The following is a 12,545-nucleotide window of genomic DNA, read 5'->3' as shown; positions in this document are numbered from 1 at the left end:
CGCCAAAATACCGCTCCCAAGCCTTCCGGCCCCAACCCTAGCGACTACCTACCAGGTGAGGCGATTAACCCTTCAAGCTCTCGAACCTTTCTAACTTTGCCCTTCCAGCTCTCTAGCTCCTGTACCTGCCACATTATCTACCATGGAACACATGCGGGGTGTCACTGCCGGCCCTGGCAAGCAGTCTGCCCAGCAGGAATCCCCTGAGCAACTACTCGACGTCTTCAAGGCAGCGGCGCTATCCGTTACGAAACTGTATAAGACTTCTGCGGCCGCACAATCGAAGGCTCGGGCCGATGGGTATCAGGACTGTCTATACGATATGCTGGCGTTTTTGGACAAGGAGACTACGGGAACAGGCGATGGGGATGGCTTGAAGATCCGGAGATGGATTCGGGAGAGGCTTGATGGCCGGGAGAGCAGCTCGCCAAACACCGAAAGCGAGGACGAAATCGACAAAGCAGAAACATCTTCATCACCCGAACTCACTCGCCCCAATACCGTTGCCCAGCAGATGAGCCAAATGCGAACCGACTCGGCACCTCCAAGCATCCCTCCTACTGCTACTGTTGAAGAACAAACACCACTTGTGGTCCCTTCCCAAGACAATTTCACGTTCCAGTCTGCGCATCCGTATCCCAATATCGCCACTCTCAACCTTTCCGACTCGAGACCTCACGACGGCTCATCCATGACGGCCACAAGGCCGTCCAAAACCCGCTTGAACAACCCAGGTCGAGCATGTCCCAGAGGGCCAGGGCATTTGGCCCAAAGGGCTGGAGCTAAGCGCAAGTTGAACTTTGAGGAGATATTCGATCTTGGCAGCCTGGGTGGAAAGGATCCTTTCGGCAACGGAGGGGGGAAGCGAGGCCGGCATGCTTAGTGCTCGGCTGGTGGACACAGGTACCTTTGGCTTGCGCATAGCATACTTATCACTGGGCGATGGAATTCGATAAACTGGATGGGATGAGGGCATGTTTACAGACGGACGCATGGACTAGCATTAGAGCATGGGCGGCGTTTGGAGGACGTAACGACTGCATTTGGGGGTGTTGAGGCTTTACACACAATGTCTATTGGCGGTTTGCCATGATATCTACAATGAATATGATTACTAAACGATGATTTGGATGCAAATATTACTATCAAGAGGCCTAATGATCTTTCATGCTTACCTCCCTACTTATTGCTGAGAGGTAGGTTGCGAGTCCATCAGCATGGCCGTTTTCTCTTCCACCCCCTGGACGGCAATGCCAGGGCAGCCAGGGCAGCAGCCGGAGAAGCCACTTTCACTATACTAGTAGCCCCTACAAGATGATAGAGATGATGTTCTATTACTCCTTGTGTATCTTATCGAGAGCCGTGTCAAAGCCACCAAGGCTCACCTGAATGATAGCTAAGCACCAGGTGGAATACACGATGTTCTATCTAAAATTGGCACAGAACTATAAATATTGCATTAGAAACAAGGGAGAAAGAATAATCAAGCATGTAAATTCGATTTTGAGTTTCCAGTAACATGGTTCTCAACGTTATTAGAGCCTGTTTTGACTCTCATGCAGGCACTATTGGACGCTGTTATCAAGTCAAACCCGAGGACCAGTAGGTGACAAATCTCATATCAGGAGAGGATAATGATAGAAAAAGATCTGTCATCTGGAATGACATGGGTGATGGGTCTTTTGACCTGTCAACCTGTGAGAACCTCGAACAAGGGTTCACATGGGTGGATGAATATTGTTCCAGTTTTGTGTTGGCCTCAAAGGCTGTTCTCTGCGTTCAAAGCTGTCACTGGATGGATGCACACTCCGCCCTTGCGCTTTGTTGACTATGTAAAGTCAATAAGTTAACTTCAGATGACGACAACTTCAGGCGTAGTACGTATACATGTCCTGTTAACTGCGGTTCGCCAGAGAACAATACCACCCTACTGCGCAGACGCGGGCGGACGATTAACCATCCCTGCTTACTCTATGCGACCTGCTGCTTGTCATCAAGACACGACAGGCGATCTCAACCATTGTAGGTGTGGCGTCAACGCAATCCACGAGACATTGTTGACGTCTCCCTGGGTGGCTCAGCACCCTGCTCGCACGCAAGCAAGCAAGCCACCAGAACTTGGCGATCTGCCTACAGGTACAGTACCTACACAGTCTGACAGGAGCGAGGACGCGTGCGAACGCGGGCTCAGTTTCAGCTTGGCGGAAGGGCGTAAGTAGTGGTTTTCTATTTGACAGGGGCTGCAAGAAAAGATTTGACTTCCGACGGATACTCGTGTGAGAAGCAGGTTTCATCCTCCACCTTGTTCTATGCAGGTCTGGGCTGCAGTTCTGGCCTCTTTTTTTCTGTTAGGTCCTTGCCAGGGAGCAAGCAATAAGGCCACCAGACATTGAGCGAGCACCAACAGCAAGGCATCCATCCATCTTGGCCAGATTGCAAGCGCCCTGGCCAAGCAAGCGCCGGGTGATCCCATCCCTCAGCCTGAACAGGACTGGGCGCCTGGTGAGAAGCTGTGCCGGCGAGCCGTGCTCTGCAACATTGTCCGTACTCCGTGTCTGATGCCCAAGGAGGCAGTTGGGAGTCATACTGTGGCTCGGTGCTTCATGTATTCACCATCGTGCTGGAGCCACGCCCATATAGATGGAATTCATAAGCATTATCTATGAATTCCTCATCAAGGCAAAAGAGTGCCGAGGCTGGTGTGTTTTGTCATCTGAGGCTGGGCCTGAGGCACAGACATAGAAGGTACTGTTTGATTCTGGCACCAGAAAGGTACCTCCAAGACCCATGGCGGATGGCGGGCTGCCTCCCCTCCCCGCCCACTCTCTGGCTCTGGGCGTCCCTCGACCTCTGATTCTCCAGCCATTGGATCAAGTTGGACACTCGCTCAATGAACGCTCAGCGCAGTGGAGGCAACAGGAACCTTTGGTAACCACTAATCTCGGGTTGTCTAGGCACTCTGGTCCACCAAAAGGCCCCCGGCCACCCGGCCTGTCTACCCGCCAGGGCGCATGGCGCATGGGAACAATGGAAGGTCGATTGGATTCCTCCAGGCAGTTTCTGCCCGCTGAGCTGCCTGTAGATTTGCCATCTGCCCCTGCTGTGAGCCCAATGTATCATCCTGGTGGCATCCATGGAGGTACCTTCCCCCCCTCCCACCACCACCTGCACCGCTGAGAACTATCCCCGTCTCGTCCAAGGCCCCATCCTCCGCCGCCCTCACGTCCTCCCATCATCATCAACACCAACCACGACGCAGATACTCTTTCACCAGCCCACTCGCGGCGACGTGGGAACTACCTAGCTATCGGCCGACCTACTTCCGTATCTACTCCTCGCCAAAAACAAAATTTTCTTCTCTCGCTGTCGCGCTATCCTCGTCTCTTTGGCTTCAAAACGCCCTTCTCGCGTGTCTATTCTCTTCCCGTTCCGGCCGCCGCCTCCTCGCTTTGGAAGCGGGGAGTCCGTGTCTGGTCTTTAGGCCCGCCGCCCGTGCACAGCCTCAACCTCCCCCCATTGCCCCAACTCCAGCGTCGTCAACTTTCTCCAGCCGAATCCTCCTAGTCGATCCCGTCCTTCGAACGCCTCTCCCTGATAAGGCTTCGACTGCGCGTCCTGCTCCTGCCATCAGGAAGGATATTCATCAACGTTGTTGTCCTTGCCGTGACCTAGTCCCTCGCTGCGCTGCGCAAGAGGTGACACCATGACCAGTCGCACCGATTCCGGGCTGCCCAAGTAAGTTCATTCCCAGCCGCCCATCCATCGCATCGCGTCCTGCGCCTGCGAAGGGGCATTCTATCCATTCGGCCCCTTCACGATACATGTGCTAACGGTTCTGCAGCAGGGCCAACCTTCGGGTTACGAGTGAGTCGCTCTCGTCCTTATACCCCTCCGCCCGAGTTCCTCTGTTGACATCATCCTAGTTATCGCCGCCGACGGTCTTTATAAGAGGGATGTTTTCCGTACGTCGTTCCAGAGTAAACAAAGACTCGAGCTCCTCGTTAACACGCACCAGGCTTCCCCGACCCCTTCGCCGTCGCAACCATCAACGGAGAGCAGACGAAGACGACGACCGTCAGCAAGAGGACCCTTAACCCGTACTGGAATGAGAGCTTTGACTTGTAACGTGCCCCGCCACCCCAAACCTAGGACTTATCAGACTCACAGCCTGCAGCCGTTCCAACGAAGATAGCATTTTGGCAGTTCAGGTCTTTGACCAAAAAAAGTTTAAGAAGAAGGACCAAGGTTTCCTGGGCGTCATCAATATCCGAGTTGGAGATGTCATGCCCGAACTCAGTGCGGACGCTGACGGTCAGTTGACCTGTGCCACCTCCTCGACACTTGGAACACCCTGCTGACATAGACATGCGCCTTTCAGACCAGATGCTTACACGAGACCTGAAGAAATCAACCGATAACCTTGTTGTTCATGGCAAGCTAATCATTAACCTTTCTTGCAACCTCAGCGCCCCAGCCCGCGGTGGCCAAGCATCGTCGACTCGACCTTCACTCGGTGCCGGCCCTTCGAACCTCTCCTCCCTCTCCGCACCCCCCTCAGAGAACCGCCCAGGATCCTCCATGTCCGGACCAAATGGAGCTGCCAGCTCGCAGGTCAACCTGCCGCACCGCCCCTCTAGCATCAACTCTGTTGGTGGCGCCAGCGCTCCTGGGCCAAATGCCAGTGGGCAGCCTCGCCAGTCAAACCAGCTGAGTCCATTCGAGGATGCGCAGGGGCGTCTGCCTGCTGGTTGGGAACGCCGTGAAGACAACCTGGGACGTACATACTACGTTGATCACAATACTCGAACGACGAGCTGGAACCGTCCAACTTCGAATGGCACCCAGGAACAGCGAAACGACAGAGAGGCGGCCACTCAGGTGGAGCGGCAGAGACACCAGAACCGTACCCTGCCCGAGGACCGAACTGGCTCCAACTCGCCTACTCTTCAAGCACAGCAGCCTCAGCAATCATCCCCGACCGCTAACGCCGGCGCGGTGATGCACACTGGGGCTACGAGCCCAGGCTCAGGCGAGCTACCACCAGGATGGGAACAGAGATGGACCCCCGAGGGTCGACCCTACTTTGTTGATCATAACACCAGAACAACCACTTGGGTTGATCCGCGCCGACAGCAGTATATCCGCATGTACGGTGGCCAGAACAACGCCAACGGACAGATTCAGCAGCAGCCAGTATCACAACTCGGCCCCCTTCCAAGCGGCTGGGAGATGCGCCTGACGAACACAGCTCGTGTCTACTTCGTCGACCACAACACTAAGACCACAACCTGGGACGACCCACGACTTCCGTCATCACTCGACCAGAACGTTCCTCAATACAAGCGAGACTTCCGAAGAAAGCTCATCTACTTCCGTTCCCAGCCGGCGATGCGCATTCTTAGTGGACAGTGCCACATCAAGGTGAGACGGTCTCATATCTTTGAGGATTCGTTTGCGGAAATTACTCGCCAATCGGCTACGGATCTGAAGAAGCGGTTGATGATCAAGTTCGATGGCGAGGACGGTTTGGATTACGGTGGTCTCTCACGAGAGTTCTTCTTCCTCCTTTCACACGAAATGTTCAACCCCTTCTATTGTCTGTTCGAGTACTCGGCCCACGACAACTACACCCTCCAGATCAACCCTCACTCTGGAATCAACCCGGAACATCTGAACTACTTCAAGTTTATTGGCCGTGTCGTTGGTTTGGCTATTTTCCACCGCCGATTCCTGGACGCCTTCTTCATTGGCGCCCTTTACAAGATGATGCTTGGAAAGGCAGTCGCTCTTGCGGACATGGAGGGTGTTGATGCCGACTTCCACCGATCTTTGCAGTGGATGTTGGACAACGACATTTCGGGTGGAATTTTGGAGCAGACGTTTTCGACTGAGGACGAGCGCTTTGGAGTCATGACAACGGAGGACCTCATTCCCAACGGACGAAACATCGACGTCACCAACGAGAACAAGAAAGAGTATGTTGATCTCATGGTCAAGTGGCGAATCGAGAAGCGCATTGCAGAGCAGTTCCAGGCTTTCAAGGAGGGCTTCCAAGAGCTCATCCCTCAAGATCTCATCAACGTCTTTGATGAGCGTGAGCTTGAGCTTCTGATTGGTGGTATTGCTGAGATCGATGTCGATGACTGGAAGAAGCACACCGATTATAGAGGATACACTGAGTCGGATGAGGTTGTTCAGAACTTCTGGGCGACGGTGCGCTCGTGGGATGGAGAGCAGAAGTCTCGACTACTACAGTTCACGACGGGTACTTCTCGAATCCCTGTCAACGGATTCAAGGATCTTCAGGGCAGCGATGGCCCCCGACGATTCACGATTGAAAAAGCAGGAGAGATTACCAACCTACCCAAGGCACATACTTGGTAAGTCCAGTTTGATATTTCTGAGTGAGACAAGACTAACGGCAAATAGTTTCAACCGACTCGACTTGCCTGCTTATAAGAGTCTAGAAATGCTTCAACAGAAGCTCACGATTGCTGTTGAAGAGACAATGGGCTTTGGCCAGGAGTAGACGAGACGACAAAGGCGCCACTGTTTGGTGGAGATATTGAACTTGCAACATTTACACTACCTATAGGCGACTGCTGTGGCGTTGCCCTTCAAGACAGCGACCTCTTCTCTCTGCCCCTTCCTCTCGCTCACACACACACAAACTGTTTTGGGTATTTGCTTTGGTTCAAAGAGTGGACAGACCTGGGTCGTTTGGCGCTGGTGGATTAATTGACGTTCAACATGCGATTGATGCAACCCCTGTTTCCCTCTCTGCGCCAGCTCAGCAGCGTAGCGTATAGACCAGGGACGGCATCCAAGCCTCGTCGCCCGAGCGGACGAGATGGGCATGCCTCGTTGGGTCTGCTCTGTGGTGGGACGCCCTCGTGGGCATTGTGGAATTCTTACTCTACGGCTTGATCGAGGTGGACACCAGAATCGACGGGGGCCCAAGCAAGGATGGATGGTGATCGATGCTGTTTTGACAAGTGGAAAAGAGAGTCTGTACCTCTGTGTATTACGTACGATGTCGGCGGACGAGAGGGATGGAGCCAGCGAATTTAGGCGGAGGGAAAGATAGGGTTCACAGCGCCTCCTTTTTTAACATTCATCATATACTATACAAGAACGTTCACTACGTAGATGCTGTGTCTTTTAAGTGTGTTGGTTGTCGACTGTCCCACCGTTTGAGGTATCAAAGCACCTTGATAGATAGAGTTGTGACTGTTGAGATAGATAAGCATCTCTAACTCGGATGGAGGAGTGTGACATCATCACCAGATGCCTATTGCGTCTTGAGATATCCCGGACCAAGGTGATTGTTGCAAAGAGCTCATGTCAAGTAGGGACGGTATTAGCTGGCTGATTGATTTCAAATATTGTCGTCATCTTCAACATTGGTGAATTGGCAATTCCCAAGTCAGCCGCTCAACTACGAATCACAACCCAGGCATATCGTCTCCGCATACCTGGCCCGGCGTGGTGACAGAGTGGTGTTGTACAAAATTGCATTTCCTTCTACCATTCTACCGGCGGGAACCCCAGTATGTACACCCGGTAACAACAAAAGAAAGACGTCTTTGGTGCCGCCATCCTCTTTACACGGCCTCTTTGATTCCTCTCCTGGACCAATGCACTCCAAAATCATCCAAATCCCGACAGAATGGCCGACACCAGCGTCTCGGTGCGTCTTCTGCCCCAGCCCTGCTGTCCAATCCTTCCTTTTGCCTCGTGGCCTGTCGTCCAAAACCAAGGGGGCAGGCAACTCCTCAACCATGCTCACTCCATCTCTTCATCGTCGGTACCACATGCGGGTGATCTTGGTGTTGCGCATCTTGCGCTGGAGCTGGAAGATGCCGTACATGAGGGCCTCGCTGGTGGGGGGGCATCCGGGGACGTAGACGTCGACGGGGACGATACGGTCGCAGCCGCGGACGACGCTGTAGCTGTAGTGGTAGTAACCTCCACCGTTGGCACAAGAGCCCATGGAGACGACCCAGCGGGGGTCGGGCATCTGATCGTAGACCTGTCGGAGGGCGGGAGCCATCTTGTTGGTGAGGGTGCCGGCAACGATCATGACGTCGGACTGTCGGGGAGAAGCTCGGAAAATGATACCGAGACGATCCTGATCGTATCGTGGGGTGGAAAGGTGCATCATCTCGACGGCGCAGCAGGCAAGACCAAAGGTCATGGGCCAGAGTGAGGACTGACGAGCCCAGTTGGCTATCACATCGAGGGTGGTACTGCGGGGGGTTCAATTAGCTCCAGGTCATGGATGAGGACGACGCAATTGGGTTCGGAGAAGACAAATATCGAGAGGTTCGAGTGTCGTAAAGGGACGGGCCACGTACAGGGCGTATTGGATGACGCTCTTGGTACCCTCCTCACTGGGAAGAGGGACCTCCTTGCGGACCTTGGCAAGACCCGATGAGGCCGAATGGGTCTGCAGGGCACTGGCATCGCGACGAGAATTGGTCGAGAAGGCGGCGGCGGTGGTTCGGAAGGGGGCAATGGCCATCGAGGGCTTGACTGCGAGGCGGTTAACAAATGTCGACATCGCGACGGGTCCCATCTCCGAGCCAGCGTCACAAAAAACCCGCCGGGCCGGGGAGGGATTGTATGTCGCTCTCTGTTGGAAAACACGCACCTCGGAGGGCCATTGCGGCCGCGGATCGCGAGGCGGGAAGCATCTTGCGAGAGTGGACGAGTCGGCGGACGAGGCGGCCTCGATCACTCGGGTTCAAGAGGAGGGGAGATTGGGTGTGAGGATCGAGAGGGCGGCGTTGGCAAAGGGAAGCTTTCGGTGCTCGAGGAGGATGGGATTCGCCTCTCTTTGCTTGCGGACCAGGAATAAGATGGCTCTGATTGGTCCGAGGTGAGCTGGAGAGTCCGGGGATTAGCCGGTTCGGTCTGGTGATGGATAACCTCGGCGGCGATTGGTTGTGGGGTGTTAGTGCAAGTCGTTGACAAGTGGGAATTGGGAGTCGATGACATGGACGATTGACGTCTCTGGAACAATCTTGGAAGTATTTGAGGGAGCAAATATTTTTGCATTCATTCTCACATCTCAGCGTGAGGATAAGCAAACAGGTATGTGGGTAGTTGAAAGGGACCCTGTGTGAGTTTCGACTAAGGATCGCATAGAATTCGAAAGTAGAAGGGACTGTCTTGTCTTGGGTTATTTTCTCTTGCTCGAGGATTGTGATGATATGGCAGATGAAGAGACCTACTGATGTCTCTTAGGACAGCTATCCTCAGTGGCACACGTTCTTCCCTGTTCTATTGCGAAAGTACTGTGCCCAGCATTTCAGGTTCCTTGTACCAAGTACATACCCCATCGTTTACCGCCATGATTATCGACGAAGTTACTACATGTCACTCTATTCATGATCATACCATGGAAGACCACGCCTGTATCTGTGCCAACACTTCCCGTGTATTCGTGCAGTTTTCACAAGTCGAATGCAAGGCTACAATAGTTGGGCGGGACAATGCAATTGTCCAAAAGCTCGATGTTGCACACCCACTGACTAAAACATTCCGGGTGGCTTGCAGCAACATCATAACGGTAACACATCCATCAAGCATTTGGATAAAGTGCAACAGGAGCCCATCAGCAAACACGAACGGTTGAATCTTTTTGCTTGTATGTAACTGAATTTACGGGTTGAGGCGAATAGGAGATGCTTCCACGAGCACATCGACCCATTGCTGAAGGGGGTAGAGCAAATATTTGGAAAGTTAACAACATGGGTCCGAATTACATCTTGTAAATAGTTATAACAAAAGATCCTTTTAAAATAAAATAATCGTTATAACTATTATGATATATAAAATTAAATCCATTACTACCTTGGAAGGTTTTCTATATTATAAAGATATTTTATGACTAAAAGTTAGCCTAGGCTGCCCAGCCAAGCTAAGGCAATCTAAAACCTTGGAGCTCAGCCAGTCCTCGCCCACCACACCCCCAGTCCCAAGTCCCAGTCCCATACCCAGTCAGGCGCCTGTCGGTCCTCGACAACCTGCAACTCCCAACCATCGCGTCGCATCCATCACAGTTGCAAATAAAACAGACCATCTCTGGCCTTGTTTGTGCAAGGCCAACACTCTTAGCCATGTGGTCCTCCTCTGGGAGCAGCAAGAAGCCCGCTCAGTCGGTGAGTTTTGCCCGCCCTCTTTGTCCTGCCCTCGAGCTTGATGATGCTCACGAGACTCGACGTAATCGGTGCCCTCCTTGCTAACAGCCCCACCGCCGCAGGAGATGGTCCAACTCGGTATGTGCTTGCGATTCCCTCTCCCCACGGGGTCGAGGTGTTTTGAGGTAGCAGGTTGCTCGTAACAAGGCCGAATGTGCTGACGATAGATCAATTGCTGCTTGACAGATCGCTCAGAGTATGTCTTGTCCTGTCCTGGCTGTTGTCTGTGCTCGCGCGCTGAAGCATCTCGACCAGGTCCGTATCGCCATTCTGGAGACCGCCTCCAAGAGACAGCCACAGCTCTACCCCTAAGAGGAGTATTACGTCGCCTGGAGGCCATGGCTCCGGCCTCGTGGTCGGCGCCGCTTATTCACACGCCGATATTCTCAAGTTTGACTCTCTGTAAGTCGTCGACCTGGCCGTGAAACATCATGTTCTCTGCCCGCTGATGCCAACCACCAAGAAACCCATCCAGCTCCTCCCGACCAAAGACCCCCCCTTCCTCTTCCTCAACCAAGATTCGAGTCCACGAAGCTTCTCCCCCGCCACGTACAACCCCGAGCAAGGCATCGTCGCCGCCCTACAAGAGCTACATCAACTTCCTCTCCAACACCAACGATGACTGGAAGGCGGACGAAGACGATATGATGGGCTACGAGGACGACGACGGTGATGACTTTGGACTGCCAAGTCTTTCGAGCATGAAGAGGAGGTCGCGGCGCATCGCTACGCAGAACAGGGCCGAGTCAAGTACATTATCGCCGACTACAGAGGAACCTCCCGATGCCCTTCACTCGAGACGGTATTCAAATAGCGCCGATATCGCTGTCGAGCGTCCCGCGCCTACATATCCCATGCCTAAGAAGAGCGAGGGCAAGATCCTTCGACCTCAGTATAAGGAGATCCTCAGAGGTGTGTCATGCAGATGGATCAAGATGAACATTGCTGATCATGAATAGACCCTGCCAACGCCCTGCACCTCATCAACTACCCAACCGTTCCCGCAAACGCTACACCAAAGGAAGCCGATGCCATTAATTCTCGAATCACCCGTATCAACAAGTTTAAGAAGCTCCTCCAAGCCTCTACCATCTCGCTGCCCGACCTGAGGTCGCTAGCCTGGTCTGGCGTGCCCCAGGAGGTTCGCGCCATGACCTGGCAGCTCCTCCTCAGCTACCTACCTGCAAACAGCGAGCGCCGGGTCGCCACATTGGAGAGGAAGCGCAAGGAATATCTCGATGGCGTGCGTCAGGCCTTTGAAAGGGGCGGTGGAAATGCTGCGGCCGGTACGACTAGCACAGCCCCTACAGGCAGGACGCGGGGCTTGGATGAGGCAATCTGGCATCAGATCAGCATCGATATTCCCCGAACAAACCCGCACATCGAGCTCTACAGCTACGAGGCCACTCAGCGGTCGCTGGAGCGCATCCTCTACCTGTGGGCGGTGCGACACCCGGCCAGCGGTTATGTTCAGGGCATCAATGACCTGGTGACGCCATTCTGGCAGGTCTTCCTTGGTATCTACATCGGGGACCCCAATATTGAGTCTGGCATGGACCCAGGACAGCTCCCTAAGTCGGTTCTTGACGCGGTTGAGGCTGACTCCTTCTGGTGCTTGACCAAGCTGCTCGATGGCATCCAGGATCACTACATTGTGGCTCAGCCTGGCATTCAGCGCCAGGTTGCTGCCCTCCGTGATCTCACAGCGCGTATCGACGGCAATTTGTCCAAGCACTTGGAACAAGAGGGTGTAGAGTTTATTCAGTTCAGTTTCCGCTGGATGAACTGTCTCCTGATGAGAGAAATCAGTGTCAAAAACACCATCCGCATGTGGGACACTTATCTGGTTCGTGCTTATCCTATTAACACTTCTTCAAAACTAACCGTCTGTCTAGGCTGAGGAACAGGGCTTCTCCGAGTTTCACCTCTATGTCTGCGCCGCTTTCCTCGTCAAGTGGTCCGACAAGCTCGTCCGCATGGACTTTCAGGAGATCATGATGTTCCTTCAGTGCCTCCCCACAAAGGACTGGACCGAGAAGGATATTGAGCTGCTCCTCAGCGAGGCCTTTATCTGGCAGAGCCTCTTCAAGGGATCGGCCGCTCATCTCAAGGGTCAGCCAGCGCGTGAGCCCGTTACGAACCTGCAACTCTAGGCTCTTGAAAAAGAAAAATCACCGTCGTCTTCCTAGTAATTCTACAGCTGCTATGGCGTTGGTTTCTGATTAGTGATGATGGATTGGATTGGGGATTTTGTCTCGTAGAGAAAGCGAGAGTTTGTGAGGTCAGAAGGCCTGTATATACCGGCACATTAATGAGGATGGCAATGAGGATGAACATGAG

The 12,545-nt window shown here is 53.4% G+C and overlaps 4 protein-coding genes across 4 annotated transcripts; 3 read left to right on the top strand and 1 right to left on the bottom strand.

The window, feature by feature from the left end:
• Nucleotides 1-142: 142 nt before the first annotated feature.
• Nucleotides 143-883, top strand: NCS57_00720300 (uncharacterized protein; the record flags this gene model as incomplete). The annotated part of the gene is made up of 1 exon (XM_053057059.1): nt 143-883. The coding sequence occupies one exon, from the start codon at nt 143-145 to the stop codon at nt 881-883; it is 741 nt and encodes a 246-aa protein (XP_052913254.1).
• Nucleotides 884-3,703: 2,820 nt separating this feature from the next.
• Nucleotides 3,704-6,529, top strand: NCS57_00720200 (E3 ubiquitin-protein ligase; the record flags this gene model as incomplete). Its single annotated transcript, XM_053057058.1, has 7 exons — nt 3,704-3,735; nt 3,845-3,864; nt 3,924-3,962; nt 4,016-4,121; nt 4,175-4,311; nt 4,364-6,380; nt 6,430-6,529. 7 exons carry the CDS (start codon nt 3,704-3,706, stop codon nt 6,527-6,529), a joined length of 2,451 nt encoding a protein of 816 aa, XP_052913253.1.
• Nucleotides 6,530-7,798: 1,269 nt separating this feature from the next.
• NCS57_00720100 (NADH-ubiquinone oxidoreductase 19.3 kDa subunit, mitochondrial) lies at nt 7,799-9,131 on the bottom strand (the record flags this gene model as incomplete). Its single annotated transcript, XM_053057057.1, has 3 exons — nt 8,654-9,131; nt 8,358-8,535; nt 7,799-8,249 (listed from the first exon to the last, which is right to left on the bottom strand). The coding sequence occupies exons 1-3, from the start codon at nt 8,694-8,696 to the stop codon at nt 7,799-7,801; spliced, it is 672 nt and encodes a 223-aa protein (XP_052913252.1). The 5' UTR covers nt 8,697-9,131.
• A 993-nt stretch (nt 9,132-10,124) lies between these two features.
• NCS57_00720000 (Rab-GAP TBC domain-containing protein) lies at nt 10,125-12,358 on the top strand (the record flags this gene model as incomplete). Its single annotated transcript, XM_053057056.1, has 7 exons — nt 10,125-10,166; nt 10,254-10,283; nt 10,373-10,401; nt 10,461-10,607; nt 10,669-11,117; nt 11,165-12,051; nt 12,101-12,358. The coding sequence occupies 7 exons, from the start codon at nt 10,125-10,127 to the stop codon at nt 12,356-12,358; spliced, it is 1,842 nt and encodes a 613-aa protein (XP_052913251.1).
• Between the last annotated feature and the right edge of the window lie 187 nt (nt 12,359-12,545).

This window comes from Fusarium keratoplasticum, chromosome 5, assembly GCF_025433545.1.
Source record: "Fusarium keratoplasticum isolate Fu6.1 chromosome 5, whole genome shotgun sequence".
Lineage (NCBI taxonomy): Eukaryota > Fungi > Ascomycota > Sordariomycetes > Hypocreales > Nectriaceae > Fusarium > Fusarium keratoplasticum.
Note: the sequence above shows the minus strand (reverse complement) of the source record. Positions and strands in the feature narration are given on the sequence as shown.